The sequence below is a fragment of the Bombyx mori genome, chromosome 14 (assembly GCF_030269925.1).
Source record: "Bombyx mori chromosome 14, ASM3026992v2".
Lineage (NCBI taxonomy): Eukaryota > Metazoa > Arthropoda > Insecta > Lepidoptera > Bombycidae > Bombyx > Bombyx mori.
In genome coordinates, this window is record NC_085120.1 from 13252819 (window position 1) to 13273357 (window position 20539).

The following is a 20539-nucleotide window of genomic DNA, read 5'->3' on the forward strand; positions in this document are numbered from 1 at the left end:
TTTGGTGAAAATATTAAATTATCCTTGGATTTGATTTGATTTGAAGCAATTGGACTAAAAAGGGTTTTAAATAAATTTGAATATAATTTGTTCAACTATTTGTATTTTCTATCACATTTCATTCATTGACAATTCATTTGTCAAATGTCTACTTTAGATTTTTTTGTAGGTACCGACCGTATGTACCTACATACCGTACCATATTAATAGTTATTTATAGCCGTATTGTTGATGTAAATAAACACAAACTAATGATTTGATAATAGTTATTAGTGATATTTTATTAATTACGTGGAAATAAAAACTTATTATGTCTATCGTCTTTTAAAATTCAAAACATGTCTATAAATCTCTCTATATGCTTAAAACGTGCAAGTAAAATATATCACGAAGGGGTGGGTTTCCAAAATAACATGTTCTCTATTTAAGCATCATACCTAATATGTAATATTTTCGAAAAAAAATCACGGATTTTAAATAAAAACAAATTCTAAATTACAAATTCGTTGTAAACCTTGTGATTTAGGAAATAATCGCTGGCGTGGTGGTGGTGGAGAGCAGTAGCGATGTGCGACATGAGGGCCTTTCACTCACTATGGAGGGATGTGTCAACTTGCAGCTGAGCACCAAGAATGTGGGCATATTTGAAGCTTTTTCAAATAGCATTAAGGTAATAAGATAACTAACTAGTAGTAATACTAATTAAGAAATAAAAATCTATATAAATAAACTGAAAATTTTAAACTAAAGATAATCGTTTTTTGCAGCCAATAAATTTAATAAATGTTACAGTTGAGCTAGCTCTCCCAGGTAAGATCCCTGTAGGCATCACAGAGATTCCATTTGAGATGCCACTGCGGGCCCGTCAGGCTGTATCTCCAGGATATCCTGGTCTACTGGAGACTTACCATGGAGTGTTTGTTAATATAATGTACACACTAAAGTGTAATATGAAGAGATCATTTCTCAATAAGCCACTGTTCACCACTTGCCAGTTCTTTGTACAGTATAGACATGTGAGTTATGTTTTTATATTTCTATTAGTTTATATGAATTTTTTAGAGAAAGTGCATCAGGTGTTGACTTAGTAACAAAACATTTTGTAAGCATGTGAATGAAATTTAATATAATTCAGTCATCCCTAATAACACACTACTCTTATAACATAATTTCATGGCCCTTGTACAGGGAGTCCAAGTGAGGGAGGGGCGTGAGAAATCAAAAATATTATTGACTAATATTTAAAAACGTTTATTATTATGAAAGATAAATAAATGTAAAATTATTTCGCTTTTTAAATATTATTGCACTTTTTCTATCTAGACTGGGAGGCCTGTTTATGCTCCCTCTCGAGAAATTATCTTATTTAGGAACACTTCCATCACAATCACAATTTGTTGGTCAGATGTATGGCTAGTGGTACCATCTTGTTGGAACTAAGTTCTCGAATTGTAACAGTTAAATTGTTGCAATTGTGGGATCAAAAAACTTTTGACAGTCAATGCGGTGAAATCTCTAACTGTTTGTAAATGACTTCTGTTTGGAATCTGAACCAATATTCTCAAACATTTCTATCCATCTTCTGATTGTGTTCTCACTTGGAGCACTGCGTTCAATATTCTGCTCGAAATAAACACTGAGCAGTAACTAGAAAATTATTGTTTTGATAATATGTGCACACGCAAAAAGCGCGATGCGGTCCCTATCCATTGCTACTTAATCTCCAAGTAGTTGTCCGCATCTCAACGCACTCCCTGCGCTTAAACACCTCAGCGTAAAGTTATCGCTAGATCATCCTCTCCCCCATTTCAGTTGGACACCCTGTATAATGTTAGTTGTTTTCTATTATTATTATTATTTTATTGCATAGACATAGCCCATCATATTTCATAGTATCTCAACATTAATGGAACCACTCGCCATATTTCAATCCATGTCTTAATTATATAGTAATAAAGCACATAATTTATATTTGAAATATATTCTTAATAATTTTAAATGATTGTCAAAGTTTTTGAGAGAAGTGTATGAATGTTTATACATAGCAAGAACGCCCAGTACAGAAGGGTGTGCGGTGCGAGATGTCCGGTGCGTCGGTGCGCGCTGCGGGCACAGTGCCGCACTTCTCTGTGTTCGCAGATCTCACCTCCACCGTCTGCGCGTTGGATGCACCTGTCACTGGAAAGGCAAGTCTCTGCGATATCTGTGTAGGTTAACACGTGGACTGTGATCATCACACTTTGACCATAATAAGCTACGATCAATAATTGTTGATCGAAGATAATAAGATAGATAGCAAAGGATAAAGTCATGTGTTTTCTAGACTGGAATGCTAATCAACACTCTCTTAGTTACTATTTAGCTTCAAATAAAATAACATAAAAGTATCAATAGTCCAGCTTTTAATTAGACCTATCGTTTTATGATGAAATCTTTTTATCATACATTTACAAATATTACATAACTATAATATTAGTTATTAAAGCGTATTAAAAATTATAGTGAAAAGAGGCAATAATAATACCCCGGAGATCACCAAGATTGCAAATTATAAGGTCATTTCATCTCATACCTACCTAGGTTCCATTTGACTCCATACAGACGAGGGCTGTTCGGATTGTCGATAATCCCATTCTCCCGGATCGTTTAGAACCTCTGGGTCTGCGGAAGGACTTCGGTTCCCTCTGTATTTTATACAATATCTTCCATGGGGAGTGCTCTAACGAATTGTTTGAGATGATCCCCACATCTCCTTCTTATCATCGTTCCTCCCGCCATCGAAGCAGAGTTCATCCATATTATCTGGAACCGCTGCGTTTATCGACAGTGCTTTTCTAGAGGTCTTTTTTGCCACATAACATCCGGCTATGGAATGAGCTCCCTTCCACGGTGTTTGGAGCGCTTTGACATATCCTTCTTCAAACGAGGCTTGTGTAGAGTATTAAGCGGTAGGCAGCGGATTGGCTCTGCCCCTGGCAATGCTGAAGTCCATGGGCGACGGTAATCACTCACCATCAGGTGGGCCGTATGCTCGTCTGCCTACAAGGGCAATAAAAAAAAATAACATGTGTGCAATTCACACGTGTTAGAAGTGAAACCTTCAAAAATTAAAATACAATGATCCTAAATGTCTTAAGTATATTATTAGTAAAATTTTGTCATTAGTAAATAATTGTAAAACACCTTTTATAGTATGAGGTAGCGCCCTCTGTGAATTGATATTTTAACTTCACGTATATCCTAAATTAAAATTCACTACAAGAGATTTCATACACACGTTAGTATTAAAACATCTCACAGATGGCGCTGTATTAAAAATAAAATACTTTATACGTATGTTTTAATTAAAGTATGTAGGAACTGAGCATTCTGTCTCACTTTTTCTCTCGATCTTTCTCACTTCCTTGCTCCCTACTTTCACTCCATGGCTAGTTGCTTCATGCTACGTTCGCCCTGTCTTACTCTCTCTCTCAATCGGTCTCGATCGCTCTCTCGCTTTTTCGATACTTCCGTTGCATACCTGCGTGACGTTACATCTGTAAAATTTTTAACCTCATGGGCCTAAAGAAGTTTCACTTCAAAAAAAACTAGTGACTAACAGTAGTGGTTACTAGGATGAAATTCAACGCCGCATTATCATAACGCGATTGGATATGGACAGACTCTCAAAAATATGGAAAGACCGCAATATCACCGAGACCACTAAAGTCCGACTGTTAAGGGCACCGGTGTTCCCCATCTAATTGTATGGAGTTGAAACCTGGACTGTCAAAGAAAGTGGAAAAGGTAGGATCGATGCACTAGAAATGTGGTGCCGAAGTAGAATGCTCCGTATATCTCAAACTGAGCATCCCACCAACGCCTCGCTCCTAAAGGAACTTAACAACTCAAAGGTTGGCCTCAACAGTGTAGTTCACGATTCCCCGATATTTTGGACACGTATCGCGATAGCTAGCAGTCTTCCGAGAAACTTGTTGTACAGGGTATAAAAGACCTTGCGGACGCTGGACGGATCCATTGAAAAACCTTACCAAAACCCCACTTAACGAGTGCGTGCGCCAAGCCTCAATTCGCGAATTATGGAGAACATCAAGGGTACAACAAACAAAGATTCCACACAACCACGTCTTCTCTGCCAAGAGTAACCGACTATGATGTTGACTTAATAAAACTACTATATTAATTTTCACAGATCAGAGTTGACGAGTGCTCGGTACCCATCAAGTCCATTGAACTACAATTAGTGCGCGTTGAGACATGCGGCTGCGCTGACGGCTACTCTAGGGATGGTGAGTGATTTTCGATATATTTGTTTGTACCACAGCCAGGATGCGACACGTGCTGACTCGCAGCAGCAGTGTAGGGGAGGAACTACCTCACAGTATTTTGTTTCCAGCAACCGAAATCCAGAATATCCAGATAGGGGAGGGAGACGTGGTGCGCGGCCGAGACATCCCGCTGTACATGGTGCTGCCGCGACTCTTCACTTGCCCCACCACCACCACGCTCAACTTTAAAATAGGTAATACTGCTCGACTGATTCAGGTATTACAACCCCCTGCGTTAAACAGTTCATCGCCATTCATTTAGTGGTGGTAATACGGCGCGTGACGTCACACCGCTGGGTGGCAGCTTCAGTTAGACTCAGCGCTGGATGAATGGCAACAGCTCGCTGTGTGCGAGTTTGCTTGTTACTGTTATATTTTCGCTGCCTACTCGTTGGTAGCTGAAGGGGCTATTCCAGCTACTGGCGGACCGGTAGGTGAGCTCACGAGCTCAACCTGAGTGAATCGGCTAACACTACATACCCCTAGTACATGCTGTGCTTCGCAGGATCTATCGCCGGATCGGAATTGCGACCCACCGAGTGGGGTAACTCGACTGTTGGTTCGATTGTACTGATTATTGATTTTATTTTTTTTGCAGAGTTTGAACTGAACATCGCCGTGATATTTGAAGACGACTACTTGGTTACAGAAAATTTTCCGATATTACTTCTAAGGTGCAAGTAGTTTGAATAGAAAATTTAATAAAATATATTGCGGTTTATTATTTATATAAACAACTACTTCTTTTAAATTGTATGCAGCAGTGTCCGCCGGGGCCGGACGGACACCTCGGGACAGATTCGTTTTATGCATTACAGTAACTCTTTTGTTCTCTTAACTCGTTAACAGCTGCTAAACAGGAATGAGGATCGTTTGTCGAACGGAGACAGTGTCCTGCGTGCGTGTGTGTGTGTGTGCGTGCGTGTGTGCGTGCGTGCGTGCGTGCGTGCGGGCGCGCTCGCTCCGATTAGTCGCTGCTCGCGTGCATGTCGATACACGATGGAACACAATAATTGCAACGCACACGGACACGTGTTGCGTTTATTACATTACAAAAATATTTATTTGTCGGAGACGGTTATTAGTTTGGTAATTAAACGAAACGCAGCACGGATCCCGAGAGATGGCAGCACGATTGCGGTATCGTCTGAACTCTACTGACTCCGTGCTACGACAGGGCCTAGTCGATGGAGGCGCGTAGACGCCATTAAACTTACCAACCAGCCTTCTTGAAGAGCGGTGCCTCCGTCCTAAGAACTGTCATTAGTTTTCGTTTGCTAACGTCAAGAGAAGATTTATAAATTATTCTAAGACAACAAACGTGATTGGTGTACTCAATATTTCTCTTGGTTTGATCACCCTATTCGCCTCTACGACGTTTGACGATGGTGTTAATAATGGTGGTTTCTCAGATATATAATAATCAACAAACAACTCAAAATCATTAATCAAACATTGAGCATCGCAAAAATTACAAAATTTACTGTAACACAAGATTAATCCAGTACAGGTTTTTTATAAAATACTAAATACAAGATTTGATACAGTATGTACAAAAGTTTTCTTAATAACAACAAGCGGCCCTGCCCCACCCAGCCACAGCACAGCACGCTGCGCCGGGCGGGTCACGTGTGCACGCCGTCACTTTACAGTATTAAAAAAGTCCGTTGTCGTCATGACTAAGTAATCAGGGAACAAAAGGCATTAAACACTTTTAAGTAGTGGAGTTTAAGTAAACCAGGCTCTTCAGAACACTGGCTGTCGGAGTACTGCCTTGTGTGGGAGGCGACCTCGCGCGGATTCTCCTCGCGATTTCGTATTCCCAAATTACTACATGAAATAGGATTTTGAGCCCGAGCCCCATGCGGTGCGGGGGCAGCGCCGGGCCGGGCGGTCAGTAGTCGGCGAGGTCCTGGTCGTGGTGTCGCGGCTGCACGTAGTTCCTGCAGAGCCCGTAGAACTGCTGCGGGCGGAGGCTCCTCTTTATGGCGTCGAACCTGTGCGCGTACACCCATCTCTGTCAACTGCTCCGAACGTCCCTCCCCAATTGTAAAGCAGTTTAACTCATATTTAATAGCTAATATATATTTCACATTTACATCTCGTTTGTACCATCGTACCGGAGTAGAGTTCATCCATACTACCTGGAGTCACTGCGTTCATCCACAGTGCGCTTCCAGAGATCTTTTTTGCCACGTACCATCCGGTTTTGGAATGAGCTTCCCTTCACAGTGATTCCAGACCGCTATGACATGATCTTCTTGAAACGAGGCTTGTGGAGAGTACTTAGCAGTTGGCAGCGATTTGGCTGTGCTCCTAGCATTACTGACGTCCATGGGCGACGGTAACTACTCACCATCACGTGGGTTATGTGCTCATTTGCCTACAAAGGAAAAATATGTTTAAAATATTATGGCCACCCCGCTCTCTCTCCTCGACCTGACCAGTCGGATAAGAGCGCGGTTTTTACAAGTTTGTGAATGCTAAGTTTGACTAGTTAATTGGGACGCGCACCTCCAGCCCACGTGCGCGCGGCAGTCTCGGCACAGCGCGACGGTCCAGCTGTAGCCGGGGAACCACGAGTAGTCGGCGGAGGGCGGGCCGCCGGGCGCGGCGCGCGCGCGCGTCACCGTCACCACGCCGTGCACGTACCCGCCTGCAACGCGCCCGCCGCGCACGCACGCAGTCTCAGGTTTAGTTAATTAACGAGATGACTCCACTTCATTCATTGGATATACATTTGAAACGTTAGAAATATGTGTGACCAAAACACACCCACTGCTACCCGCCGCGCTTCCTACCGGAGCCCCGCTCTCGGCGCCAGTTCAGGTTTTCTAATTACTAGTTAGTGCCTTTCGACTTCAAACAGAAGAGAGCCCGCCGTTCGAACTGTCGATGACCCTGGTCTCTCAGGCCCTTTGGCTCTTGGTGGGCGGAGCCGAGTGCCCGCTCCCCGCGCCCCGGCGGTGAACATACAGTGAGAAGCAATTTCTGCCAGGTACTGAACTTCCCTCCGCGGTGTCTCCTGGGCGCTAGCTCGGTGGAGCCCCTCGTGTTATTGATATTCACGAGCGACAGTGACCAATTATCACCAAGTGAACTTTATGCTCGTCTGTTTTCGAATTCTATAAAGTTTGTGGAGTTGTTCGTGTAGTGGGCCGCGCACCCGGGTTGGTGTAGTTGGAGTGCACGCCGTGGCTGGACATGGGGAACACGTGCTCGCGCTGCGCCACCTCCCCGCCGCAGGACCCGCAGCACAGCGCGCACTTCTGGGCGCGGGAGAACTGCTCACAAACAAACTTTAAGGTCATTTAAGGTCAATGGTACGACAAGACAAGTGTGCGCACTCTAGCTAAAGGGGTCGTCGTCACAGAACGGATTTCGGAGCAAACCCCACTGTCCGGACAAAAGCTCCCTGCCATGAAAGGTAGGGGTGAGGCTGATGCTGGAAGGAATTGAGGGGGGCTGTTCATAGCGTGTCCGGCTGCATTGTATATCTATATATACTTAATACGATGGCTTGACGCCCGAGGACGGCGCTCCCCGTCGTCGATTTTTTTATTATTATTGCTTAATGGGTGGACGAGCTCACAGCCCACCTGGTGTTAAGTGGTTACTGGAGCCCATAGACACCTACGACGTAAATGCGCCACCCACCTTGAAAATATTTATTGAATATTGTCCTCTTCCATTTTTTAAAATTTTTTATACATCTAAAACTAACCAAAAGTAACTACAAACCACAACCACAAACCACGTCCACGGCACGTTTATTGGCGCTCACCCTCTCTAGGCTCCCCATAAGACCAAGGCGGGGAGGGACCGACTTGACTACCACTCCTCAGAAGGGGAAGACTGTGGACAGCACAGTTCCATGGGGGCACTCGTTATGAGCACTACCATATCGCTCCGATTAAGCCGCCATAGCAGAGGGTTCCAGTAGCGCCCGACCATCAGGTGGCCTGACGTGCCATCAGATAGTGCCGCCCTTTATCCGCTATATCTTCTCTTTTATAGTCTGTGATAGTTTGACATTTAAAATATTTCATAACATTGACTGCTGTATAAATACTCTCCCATGGAGAAAGAGCGTGTTTCAATAGACAATTGAGTAAAACTTAAAGGGTTACAAAGGGGAGAGGCGCACCTGAGTGATGAAGCGCACCTCGAGGTGCAGCCGCAGCAGCGCGTCGTCCACCGCGAACAGCGCCAGGCGGTCGCGCGCGCCCAGCGTCAGGTTGGACGCCACCCAGTACGACAGCGACACGGCGCCCTCCGGCAGCGCGTCTGTGGGCACGCCGCGGCGGTCAGTGTCGGCGCTGTGCACGCTCACCCTGCGCTCTCGGGGCGGCGGCCTCACCCAGCATCAGCGTGTCGAAGTACGCCTTGATGATGTTCCGCATGCGCTCGTAGTCGAACATGTCGTAGACGAACGCGGGCCACGCCGTGAGCGCCGCGTCCACGTAGCGCAGCCCCCGCCGCGACCTGCGGAGCGATATGTACAGTGGGGGGCACGGGGGCGCGACAGTACAGTGGGGACACAGGGGCGCGACAGTACAGTGAGGGCACGGGGGCGCGACAGTACAGTGGGGGCACGGGGGCGCGATAGTATAGTGGGGGCACGGGGGCGCGACAGTACAGTGGGGGCACGGGGGCGCGACAGTACAGTGGGGGCACGGGGGCGCGATAGTATAGTGGGGGGCACGGGGGCGCGACAGTACAGTGGGAGCACAGGGGCGCGACAGTACAGTGAGGGCACGGGGGCGCGACAGTACAGTGGGGGCACGGGGGCGCGACAGTACAGTGGGGGCACGGGGGCGCGACAGTACAGTGGGGGCACAGGGGCGCGACAGTACAGTGGGGGCACGGGGGCGCGACAGTATAGTGGGGGGCACGGGGGCGCGACAGTACAGTGGGGGCACGGGGGCGCGACAGTATAGTGGGGGGCACGGGGGCGCGACAGTACAGTGGGGGCACAGGGGCGCGACAGTACAGTAGGGGGGCACGCACCTGAGCGAGTCCAGGCCGGGGGCGCGCAGCGGCGGGGGGCCGCACACGTCGGGCAGCACGCGCACGTCCGCCAGCCGCAGTCTGCGACAACGGACTCGGTTACGTCCCCTCGTAATGTGCTGTTTGTTAATCGCTCTTATTGTTCCTTAACATATTCGCACAGGAACACAACACGGAGACAGGGAAAATGTAAGTTAGTAAAACAGGGCGAGATTGCTTCTAGTGGACATGAACGACTACTAGTAGTAGCAGTGGTGGTAATAGTAATAGTAACAAAATGTTTTGGCAACGTCTATGTACCTTATCTGCATGCGGTACAAAACACTATGTAAAGCTGTCAACCGATTCCAAGTAACACTCAAAACATTTTGCAACAAATTATTGCAATACAATGTTTACTGTTTAACTCTATCTACCATACTAACACAGAGAATATACTGTTGAATTCGAATGTGTAGGTAAATATTACATTTAATTTATGGTTTTACACCCTGAGTAGAGTACGCGTCACATAAAAAGAACGCTGGCGGTCAAGCTGCGCACTAGGCTATTTATCGATGTATTTGGTGGTATGAGGTGCGGCGCGGGGCGGGCGGGTCATGCCGCATGCTTGCCGGTGTGCTATTGGTTCGTCAGTCGACCTTTGCTTTCCGCGCTAGGTTCACGTTACGTTCGTTCTCAAAATACTATCGCGCACATAAGTTTTAATTACAAAATGGTTTTACATAGAAAAATGAGAAAAATGATTTATGACGTATATTGTTTTATGAAGAAAGAGGCTGATAATAATGCAGTTGATAATTTGAAATAATGCATGAAACGGACCGCAGTGGCAACAAAATCATCCGAGTCTAATTTAATTTTTAGGGTTCCGTACCTCAATAGGAAAAAAACGGAACCCTTTGATCACTTTGTTGTCCGTCCGTCCGTCCGTCCGTCTGTCTATCTGTTCGTATTCAGATTAAACATTAAACGCAGAAATTAAACATTTTTTTAATTTTATTTCATAAAAATCTATCTAATATATTATTTTTAATGTACATACCTACCATGTACGATCTTCCCACCGTACAATTTTATTATAGTTAAGGATTGCCGACCACCAACAGTACCAGAACGTCATGCTTACTCGCGATGCGATCCGCTTTTTGCCGCGTGACAACAAATAATGTAATATGAAATTTAATTACAGTCAAGAGAGTGCATCACTAACTATCGTACAATTCACATCAAGAGAAATTATCATTTTTATAACTTTACCTAATCTTTAACTTTCATAAACTACTTTAACTTCAAACTTATGATATCTTTCTACGCTCTCCTGTAACATGTAACTACATACAGCTACAAGAGTACAGAACTACTAAACTGTAAATACTTATAACCAATATACAAAGTCGCGAGCGAAAGATTACTTCAAAAATAAAACAAAAGTACTTAGTATTTTCGTGCGCGAGTGTATCCATGCGCAAACACACCCCCTCCACTTTCTTCCAGCGTTCTTTTTACATGACGCGCGCTCTAATTGTTGCTTAAACTACACTTGGAGCGTACCACCTGGGTCAGGTCGGTGGCTCGTCCTGTACCTACCTGGCGTAGAGGTGTATGGGCACGGAAGACTTGGGCATGTGGCAGAAGCGGAAGCGGTGCGTGGCGCGCGCCTTGAAGCTGAGCGCGGCGGGCTCGGCGGCCCCGCCCAGCGCCGCCTCGTACACCTCGCACAGCGCGCCGTACCCCGACACCGCCGCGCCGTTGTCGCCGCTGCGCACACACGCCGCCGTCACCCGCGCGGACGTATTATAATGCAATCAAACATAGGTTTTTGACTACGAAACTGGCGTTTAGTATACAGAAAACTACAGTTTTTTTAATAAATAATTTTTATTTCTATCTCCCACGGTATCGATGCTTGCAACGCTTCAATGCCCTTCTTGAAGTACTCTGATGTACGGGAGCCATCAAACTATTCAATCATTTTGTACTGCGCTCTCGATTATTGATTCTTTACCCTGCCAAGAAGTTGTTCACACTTTGGAAATAGTAGATGCTGTCGGCGCCAAGTCTGGTAAATACGGTGGATGATGTAAAGTAAAACTTCCAACCCTAGCCCTAGCTTACAGACCAGCTGCTGTATCGTATGAGGTTGAGCGTTGTCGTGTGGGAGCAGCTGGTAAGAGCGATTAAACATTACTGTCGAGAGATTTGCGAGCTTCTCGATCATTGTGTCCAGTTCTTTACTGTACACATTCGAAGTAACGCTGGTGTCATTTGGTGAGAAGCTGCGATGAACTACACCGGTACTAAGCCATCAGAGTGACCATGACTTTTTAGAGGCAACATTTTGTTTGATGTATTGCCTGGGTTCTTAGCCAGGGTCTCACCGACACCTTGACCACTTATCAAAAAGAATCCTTTTTTTATCGCAAATGATAATACCGTTCAGTCCCTTCATTTCTGTGTCTGCACAGTTTGCAACGCGAGGCACACCTTAACGCGTTCGTCGCGCTGGCGAGCGTTCAGTACACATATTTTTTTTTGTCCTTGCCAATGTGACGCAAATGGCTTTGATGTTTTTTTTTTTTTCCTACCTATGCTGATAGCCTTGAGAGGCTATTTCAGCTTCGCCCTAACGTTTGTAGGTGAGCTCACGGGGCTCAAACCTGACTACGATGCTAACACGAATCCTAGCAAGAGCCGTGCTTAGAATCTACCACCGGATCGGAAAACAGAGCAGATCCGGCGAGAAACTCAGTGGGCTGTGTCTGAGAGTTAATTTACTCGTCGAGCCCTTCGTCGCAAGCAACGGATTCGACGAGAACGGTGACTGGTGCTTGAAGTACCTAAAAGCACCGTAAGGGTCAATTCCCACTGAAAGAGCAGCGGCCGGCAGCGTCTTTTTGAGGCAAAATATTACAAACTATTTTGAATCTTATCTACGTGATTAAAAAGTTCATAGTCATTTGAAGGCAAAGGAGGGGTAGCGTGGCGTCGCGAGGCTGCACGAGCCTTCTACCGACTAGTCAAAAGAGGCGCCGCGCGGCTGATCGCGGCGCAGCTAGCTGACGTGCGGCCGACCGCGGTGCAGCTGACAGACTCGCGGCTGCGCGCGAGCGACCATTTCATACCCGCCCGCCCTGCCGCTTGCGCATTTCGCGTCATTTTATTAGAGGGTATCTTGTTCTTCTTCTACAGCCAGTGCTGCCATACATACATCCAAATCCACCATATTTATTGCCACACAACTTTCCTTGAGTGAAGTAGATCGCACACTAGTTTTCAAAGCTACCACGCGGAGGCTCATTGCGGCGCCTCGGGATGCCGCGCTGCCTCTCGCGGCGCCGCACTGCCCCTCGCGGCGCCACACTGCCCCTTGCGGCGCCGCGCTCAGTCACTTACTCTTACGGCCGCTGCGCGCCGCTGCGCGCCGCTGCTCTTTCAGTGGGAATTGACCCTTAGTGGATCGGGAGGATCCGAGATGACGTGTTTTGGGCGACGTCGACTGCTTTCCATTCTGTCCGCAGGATCGGGAATGTAGTTACCGGCGGCCCCGATGAGAGGGTTCTCGTGTCGTGCCGCTTTATCGAAGTGGCGCATCGACGCCGACTGTAGATACTTACTGATGGACTCTAAGTCCAGGTCGTCATGGAGGTCGACGTTCCTGACGAACCACGCCTAAATATTTGACCTTCGGGGCCCACGGTATGGGCTGATTGATGATAGAAAAAAAAGATACAAATATAGTTTAAAAAAAACACAATCAATAAACAAATGACTGAATTTGAATAAAGAAATTCATATACTTCCGTATACTTCTGAACACATCTATTATTGAATCTATCTCATCATCATCTATTACTGCTTCGTTCGTGCTGTTCGTCTTAAACAAGTATCAATGACAGTTTAGTTAGATGATTTTATACTTATTGGGATGTACTTTTTACTTAGATATGTGACCTAGCTCACGTCCCGTGCAGTGCTATATAGTTAGGAAAGCGATAGATATCACGCTGCGGATGCCGCCGCCTCTCCTCAAGGGTGCCTTGAGACGGCCAGTCAGAATGTATTGTGTATCGGCTGTGGCAGCCTTTAAGTCGCATGAATACTTATTTCTTCGTGGCAGAATTAGTCAGCATGAAGGTACCTTCCTACCCGTGTAGTATAACTTGTTGTAAAATATTGATTTTTCTTTAATTTTAATCTTTATCTATATATTAAGAACAAGACTTACTCGGGGCACAGCAAGCCGAAGAGTTTGTCGTCCTTGATTTTCTGTACGATGGCGGCGTCGTGCGCGTTGGACACGAGCATGGGCACGGTCTCTCCCGGGAACACGGCGCCGTGGTGCGCCACCACCGGCACGCGGCCCTCCCAGCCCGCCTCCAGCACCACGCGCCCTCGCACCGAGCTGAGCCCTCCGCCCATGTACTGGGTCACAGTTCACTTGTTAGCTTGGGCTACTTTCTACTTTTTTCACATAGTTTTCGTGGTATATACAATTATGTATAATATTGTACATTATTCTGTATAGAATTGTTAAATTACTACAGTGTTTACGATGTTTTTCTATATCGGGCTAATTAAGTGCAGTCTACAGAAAATTAAGCATTTGTGCATGTTAGAACTGTGCTGTTTCTAAGTTAGTTACCAGTGGAAATTTAATATATTGCTTCAATATTTAGCATTACCCCAGGAATGTAGCCATAACTTATAGTTTTATTAGAACTTTATTACTCTGCGCTGTTGCTTAACCTCACCACAGTTCATGACTTCCTGCCAACTGCACATTACATATAAATAAGGGAAACTAACCAAAAATGCCGAAATTATGTTAAACTTAAAACATGTTCATTATTCATATGTTTTTAAATACTTATGTATGTATCCTTCAAAGGACCAAGTTAACTTTTTTTTTTTTTTTTTTTTTTTTTTTTTTTTTTTTTTTTTTTTTTTTTTCCACAGGAGAAAATCGCCGGATCCCCACCCGCGCGGCAGGTGGGGTATGTGGGAGTTGAACCTCACTAAAAACTCCTGCCGCTCACAACCGGCGCCCTACCTCGGACCGGGCCGGAGCCCAGTCGGGGCTATTGAAACGGCGGGACAGGGTAGTTACTTTTGGATGTATACAGATGCAGTGGATATATGATAACTCATTAAGCCAAAAGTACATTGTAACTGTTGAGAGGGAACAAAAGTCCATTCCTGTATGTTGAAATTATATTATACAGACTCTTCTTAAAAAAATGTGTTTAGATGGGATCCTAGAAGCTGCTGCAACAATTATAACTAAATAAGTAAAAAGGTTGTAAAATCAATACTGTGGCAAAATAGATAAAAGAAAGCAGGTGATTGACTGACAACCCAAATGTTATTGCTTGGAACTTGTGTGCAAACTTTTTGCATACAATTGGATGCCATAAGCTCAAATGGGTTTAATAATAATTTGTATATCAACATTTTCAACAGACTTTCTAGTAAGAGATGTTTGGTTAATATATGTTTTCTCTTAGTCAGTCCACGTACATCCTCAAGTACTTTGAATTTTCAAGTTGCAGATATCTATGTTGTTTAAGGTGACTGCAGGGCAAGTTTGTCTTCGGGTGGCGGTCATCGGCTACTTAAGTAAAATTCAATGAAAAAGTAGAAGTTGATAGGAATCTTTTTATAATGTTCATGAGATGTCCTGTATGCAAATTTGTCATAAAAAGGTTGTTAGTGTCATTCAAGTATTTATTAAATATATATTTTTCTATCCTATGATACAGCTACGGCTACAGCTTTCAAAATCAATGCAGTCCTATAAATACTATGCAAAACCAACATCCATATCTCAGGTGTCAATCATCGCTAATAGATACATTGTGATGCATGAGGAAATAAAACTGCTGGATCTCTGGTTTTCAAAGGATAAAGGTATAGAAAGCTCTGAGGTATTGTTTCGCACTGCCCCCCACTGGAGTAGAGTTCATCCATACTACCTGAAACCACTGCATTCGTTCACAGTGTGTTTCTAGAGATCCTTTTTGCGACGTACCATGCAGCTTTGGAATGAGCTCCAACATTAGATTTGGATTGGATTAGATTTGGATTTGGAAAACCATCGCATAGTTGAATACAAATCCATCAGAAGTCTTATTCTTTAGGTCACAACTACTTCAAATTATAATAACATAGATAAAAAAATAACAATAAACAACAATAGCATTACAATAAACCTCTTATATAATTTATGGATTAATTTATTTAAAAAGACAAATAGATTTGTAAGTCAGGTTAAAAATTTTACAAGCTGAAGTTTCACTAATTTTTAACTTTAAATACCGGACTCAGTTTACTAACTGACTTTGTCACCAAAGAGAAATCTTTTTAAAGGTTTCTACACTAAAGGCACTACATGTGTAAATGTTAATGGTGAATATTAGATGTTATTCATAATAAGATAGTAGGGCAGGCTTACGGAATGCGAGGCAGCTAAAGAGATGTCAAAGTCTTGCTCATCTTCTGAGGTTGTCTGCTCGTCATCCACTTCTTCACTAGCAGAGACTCTTTGCAGCGATTCGCTATCAAGTGCTGTAAGAAAAATAAAACACACGAGTAAGTATTTCATACATCAACATTGTCCTATTTCGTCTCTCGTTGTCAACTACGCAAAATAAATAAATAAATAGCCAAAAAAATTTAACTACTAATTATTAACAAATAGAGAATGACATGTAACTCTACTTACAGTTCTCATCTAGATCCATTGTTGATAACTCTGTTATCAATGAAATTTTGAATTAATTTCCGAACCCTCGATGGACTCTCGGATAAATCAAAGATGTGAATAACAAGTACATTCCACAAAACTACCTATAAATTAAATCGGATGCGTATTTATTGGATATAGTTCCTTTTATGACATATTCTTTAATAATGTTTAATAAGTACTTGGATCATTGTATTTAAACAAGATCTTTTTTAGAGATTTTATTAAACGTCAATAACAAACACAATCTTTTTAAATTTAGTGTATTATCTATGATATTAAGTATAAGTAATCTATGCTTAAACCACAATCCTACACAGTAAAACGGGGTGAATAGGAAAAAATTCCAACTTCATGAACAATTAATTTTAAGGTAGTTGTTGATGTTTAAAATGCTATATCAGGATTAAAATTATTGAGTCTTGGGGGTATCTTTGTTATCCAATTTAAAGCTATGCAATTAGCATTCCAGTTTAAGCAAAAAAAGGTGTATCCCTGTTTACCCAAAATTTGCGGTTTTTGAGGACGAAATTAGTGTTAATAGAGAAATTTGCTAGGGCTGGCACTCCTTGGTTTTAATTTATTTAGTTGCACCAACAAAGTGATCATCAATAAAAAACATTGAAAAACTGACAAAAGTAAATGGCAGAGATCACCTCAATTATAGGTGCAATCGACAGTGCATTGACAACGAAAATAAAAAAAGTGTGTGTGTCCGCTCCGACGCACGACTGGAGTTTACTGGATATAAATATAAATTTGTGTCAGTTGAATACAGTAAAATATGGAAGTTACGTATTCTAATGAGAATGATCCGGGAGTTGCGGAACACGTGGATGCGGTAATTAAGTAAGTCTATATAATTCACTTTTACAATTAATATATAAGTTGTCCATTCACTGATAGAAGGAATTGTTTATATTTAATAAGCTTTATTAATAAATGATTTGTAGCGGGTTATATTCGGGTATCAACCCACTAACAGTTGATACGTTCAGGAATCGAACCCGAACGGCGTCCGGCCACAAGCAAAACGATGTCGGTAAATTAAACGAAACAATACGAGAAATAGTTCTATATTACGACAACAGGATACACTACAGATTATTAACAAATTAACGAGACACAAAACAAACGACTAACAAATATATGAAAATACAATAATGAGAGAAACGCGCGATCAGTACGAGGCTTTGTGGTGGACTGCCGGCGCAGCAGCCCGGCGTCACCTGCGATAACGCGGCCGCGCGTTGGCTCCTGATTGGCGCGCGCACGCATCACCATGGCCAATCAGGCGCATAACGCATTTCGTGTGACATGCTATACTCTCTAGTACGATTTTGGTCCCCATAATTTTCATACCCCGGGCCTATATATGTAAATCGATTCTTAAGGAGTAAACTCCAAAAAGTATATAACTAAAACTTGATTACATTTCATTACTTATGATTAATTTATATTTACTTGGGAAATTATCCGCGACAGATTTTTCCTGTGAGTTGAGACAATTAGAAAAAACATCTATTTCATCACTTAAAGTTAGTTCAGCGCAATCGGACAACTCCGAATGAACATTGACAGAGACTGCGCTACCGTGGACGTTATTGTAGTCCCAAACGATTCTGTTTAAGGGAGAGTAAGCACCTAAATTCGAACGAGCGGAATTTCTTATAAGCGGTTTATATTTCTTCGTTCTTACTAAGTACTTAGGGGCTGATATTTTTATCTAGGATAAGAGATTAGGTGTGTCCGTTATTCCATGGATTAATCAGGTGGATACCCCCACTCTGAACAAATATTAATATATATTTATTATGTATTACTTAGACATTTTTGTCCACCTTGAGATTTCATTGTTCTTGTTACATGTCTGTGCAAAACCAACTTACTTATGTTAAATTGCTTAGCTATTTCTACTAAATACTTATTCCTAATTTCATAGGCTTCTATTACTGTTTTTAATGTTAAGGGATCATATCTCTTATAAGGATTTGCACTCTTTGATACGTACATGTGAGGCATATCTAAAAATAGAGAACAACCTATTACTGATAATATAAATATTTGCCAAACAATAAAACAACACTGCATTGATAATTTTGAAAAAAAGTTCTAGGCAAAAACATCATGAATAAACCAGATTCTTACCAACAAATTTAAAAAATATTTTTATAACTACTTATCAACCCTACATACCTGTACCTATTTATACTTAGGTCGTTTCCATTTCGCTTATTCTCATCCCAATTGACCACTTTTTGGAGTTTACTCCTTAAGAATCGATTTACATATATAGGCCCGGGGTATGAAAATTATGGGGACCAAAATCGTACTAGAGAGTATAGCATGTCACACGAAATGCGTTATGCGCCTGATTGGCCATGGTGATGCGTGCGCGCGCCAATCAGGAGCCAACGCGCGGCCGCGTTATCGCAGGTGACGCCGGGCTGCTGCGCCGGCAGTCCACCACAAAGCCTCGTACTGATCGCGCGTTTCTCTCATTATTGTATTTTCATATATTTGTTAGTCGTTTGTTTTGTGTCTCGTTAATTTGTTAATAATCTGTAGTGTATCCTGTTGTCGTAATATAGAACTATTTCTCGTATTGTTTCGTTTAATTTACCGACATCGTTTTGCTTGTGGCCGGACGCCGTTCGGGTTCGATTCCTGAACGTATCAACTGTTAGTGGGTTGATACCCGAATATAACCCGCTACAAATCATTTATTAATAAAGCTTATTAAATATAAACAATTCCTTCTATCAGTGAATGGACAACTTATATATTAATTGTAAAAGTGAATTATATAGACTTACTTAATTACCGCATCCACGTGTTCCGCAACTCCCGGATCATTCTCACTAGAATACGTAACTTCCATATTTTACTGTATTCAACTGACACAAATTTATATTTATATCCAGTAAACTCCAGTCGTGCGTCGGAGCGGACACACACACTTATTTTTGTTGTTTATTTTTATTTTATCAAATACATTAAAACCAATAACAACTGAGTCTTACTTTTAATATTTATGATGGTTCAAACACTAAACGTTTATAAATCACAGTCGTCTTCTATTATTATCAAATAAATAAAAGAGAGCAAAGTTTCTAGCACTAAAATAATTACCACCACAAGAAGTTAATTTTTTATAAGTTAGCAGCTATTATCATGCATATTCAGTTGTTTTATGTTTTTTAACGTTCTACTATTCACAAAAAGTAGAAGATTTTGCAACGATTAAATAACTAATATTGAGCGTCGAAAGATTTTCCTAGTTTTTTCCCCATTCACCTCTCAATCCCTAATCACCCCATTTTACGGTACATATCTATTAAGTAGAGTGGATTAAGGGGTGCTACAGCGCTACCAACTGTTTAGAAACAAAATCCCTAAAGCAAATCTATTTCAAAACTCAAAACCCACAAAAATCAAAGTTGGTATTTCAAACCAAAACTTACGTTTATACTGTCTAATTATTTCTTACGTAGATCAAAAAATATTAAAAATGAACAAACTTCAACAATACTTCAACAAAAAAATGTCAGTGAAGACGGCCAATTAATCGTTAAAGTACCTACGATTAAGCGCAGTTTTAATAAATTCAGTTATTTTTAATGGTATTGAATATTAACAAGCATATAGAAATTTCAGTGATTTCTAATTATTCTAAGGATATTTTAGGAGTACAACTTTCGTGTTAAAGTGATACTATTCATTACCATGCAATAGGAGACAGTTATGATACTTGTATTTTATAATAAAACTAATAATTCCTAAATTCATTACGCAGTTCAAAAAATCATAATTAAATGACTCATTATAAAAACTATAAGCTAGTAAGTAGGTATATAAGTTTATTACTACATATTCTTATTTTTATGAAAAATGTTAATATGGAGTGAAATGAAATGAAACGATTAATTTGAGACATTAATCAACTGGCATGAAATTAAATAAGATGAGATGAAATGATATGGGATGAAATATAATCATAATAAAATGGTGGTCATTTACTGAGATTTTTCAGTGGACTTTTTGGAGGATCCCGAGAAGTTACGTCCAACGGCTTTGATTCATGTTCCTACGTTTGTGCACTTTCACAACACAACTTCACTCCTCGTATTCCCGCCAAAAAGTCCCTATCATTCTGTTTTTTTTAAGTGATTTTATGACCTGGTAACTGAGACCTTTAGGTCAAGTCTTATTTTAATTTTAATGATACGTAACTTTTTTATATGAAAATGATATGAAATGAAATGAAGTTGATTATTATGAAACAGCATGAAGTGAAATGAAAACGAAATGAAATGACATGAGATGAAATGATATGGGATGAAGTATAATCTCAGCAAAATGATGCTCATTTACTGAGATTTTTTCAGTGGACTTTGTTTCATTTTCCCACATTTGTGCACTTTTACAGATATTAAACAGTTAATAAACCACCGTT

At 42.1% G+C, this 20539-nt stretch overlaps 2 protein-coding genes across 5 annotated transcripts; one reads left to right on the forward strand and one right to left on the reverse strand.

Annotated features, from left to right (window-relative positions):
* Positions 1–110: 110 nt before the first annotated feature.
* LOC692917 (vacuolar protein sorting 26) lies at positions 111–5065 on the forward strand. Of its 2 annotated transcripts, NM_001046760.1 has the most exon segments (8): positions 174–395; positions 527–670; positions 768–1016; positions 2046–2186; positions 4193–4289; positions 4397–4522; positions 4927–5004; positions 5007–5037. In NM_001046760.1, coding segments are annotated over 8 exon segments (903 nt in total). In that variant the 5' UTR covers positions 174–338; the 3' UTR covers positions 5018–5037.
* A 724-nt stretch (positions 5066–5789) lies between these two features.
* LOC105841286 (protein cereblon) lies at positions 5790–20217 on the reverse strand. 3 transcript variants are annotated; one of them, XM_062672228.1, is made up of 10 exons: positions 20104–20217; positions 15793–15905; positions 13567–13763; positions 10929–11099; positions 9339–9419; positions 8689–8813; positions 8476–8615; positions 7495–7612; positions 6843–6984; positions 5790–6325 (listed from the first exon to the last, which is right to left on the reverse strand). In XM_062672228.1, exons 3-10 carry the CDS (start codon positions 13758–13760, stop codon positions 6223–6225), a joined length of 1074 nt encoding a protein of 357 aa, XP_062528212.1. In that variant the 5' UTR covers positions 13761–13763; positions 15793–15905; positions 20104–20217; the 3' UTR covers positions 5790–6222. The 3 variants fall into 3 exon arrangements, with proteins under 3 accessions (XP_062528212.1, XP_012543837.2, XP_012543838.1); XM_012688383.4 differs by lacking the exon at positions 20104–20217 and adding an exon at positions 16063–16392; XM_012688384.4 differs by lacking the exons at positions 9339–9419; positions 20104–20217 and adding an exon at positions 16063–16392.
* Positions 20218–20539: the final 322 nt, after the last annotated feature.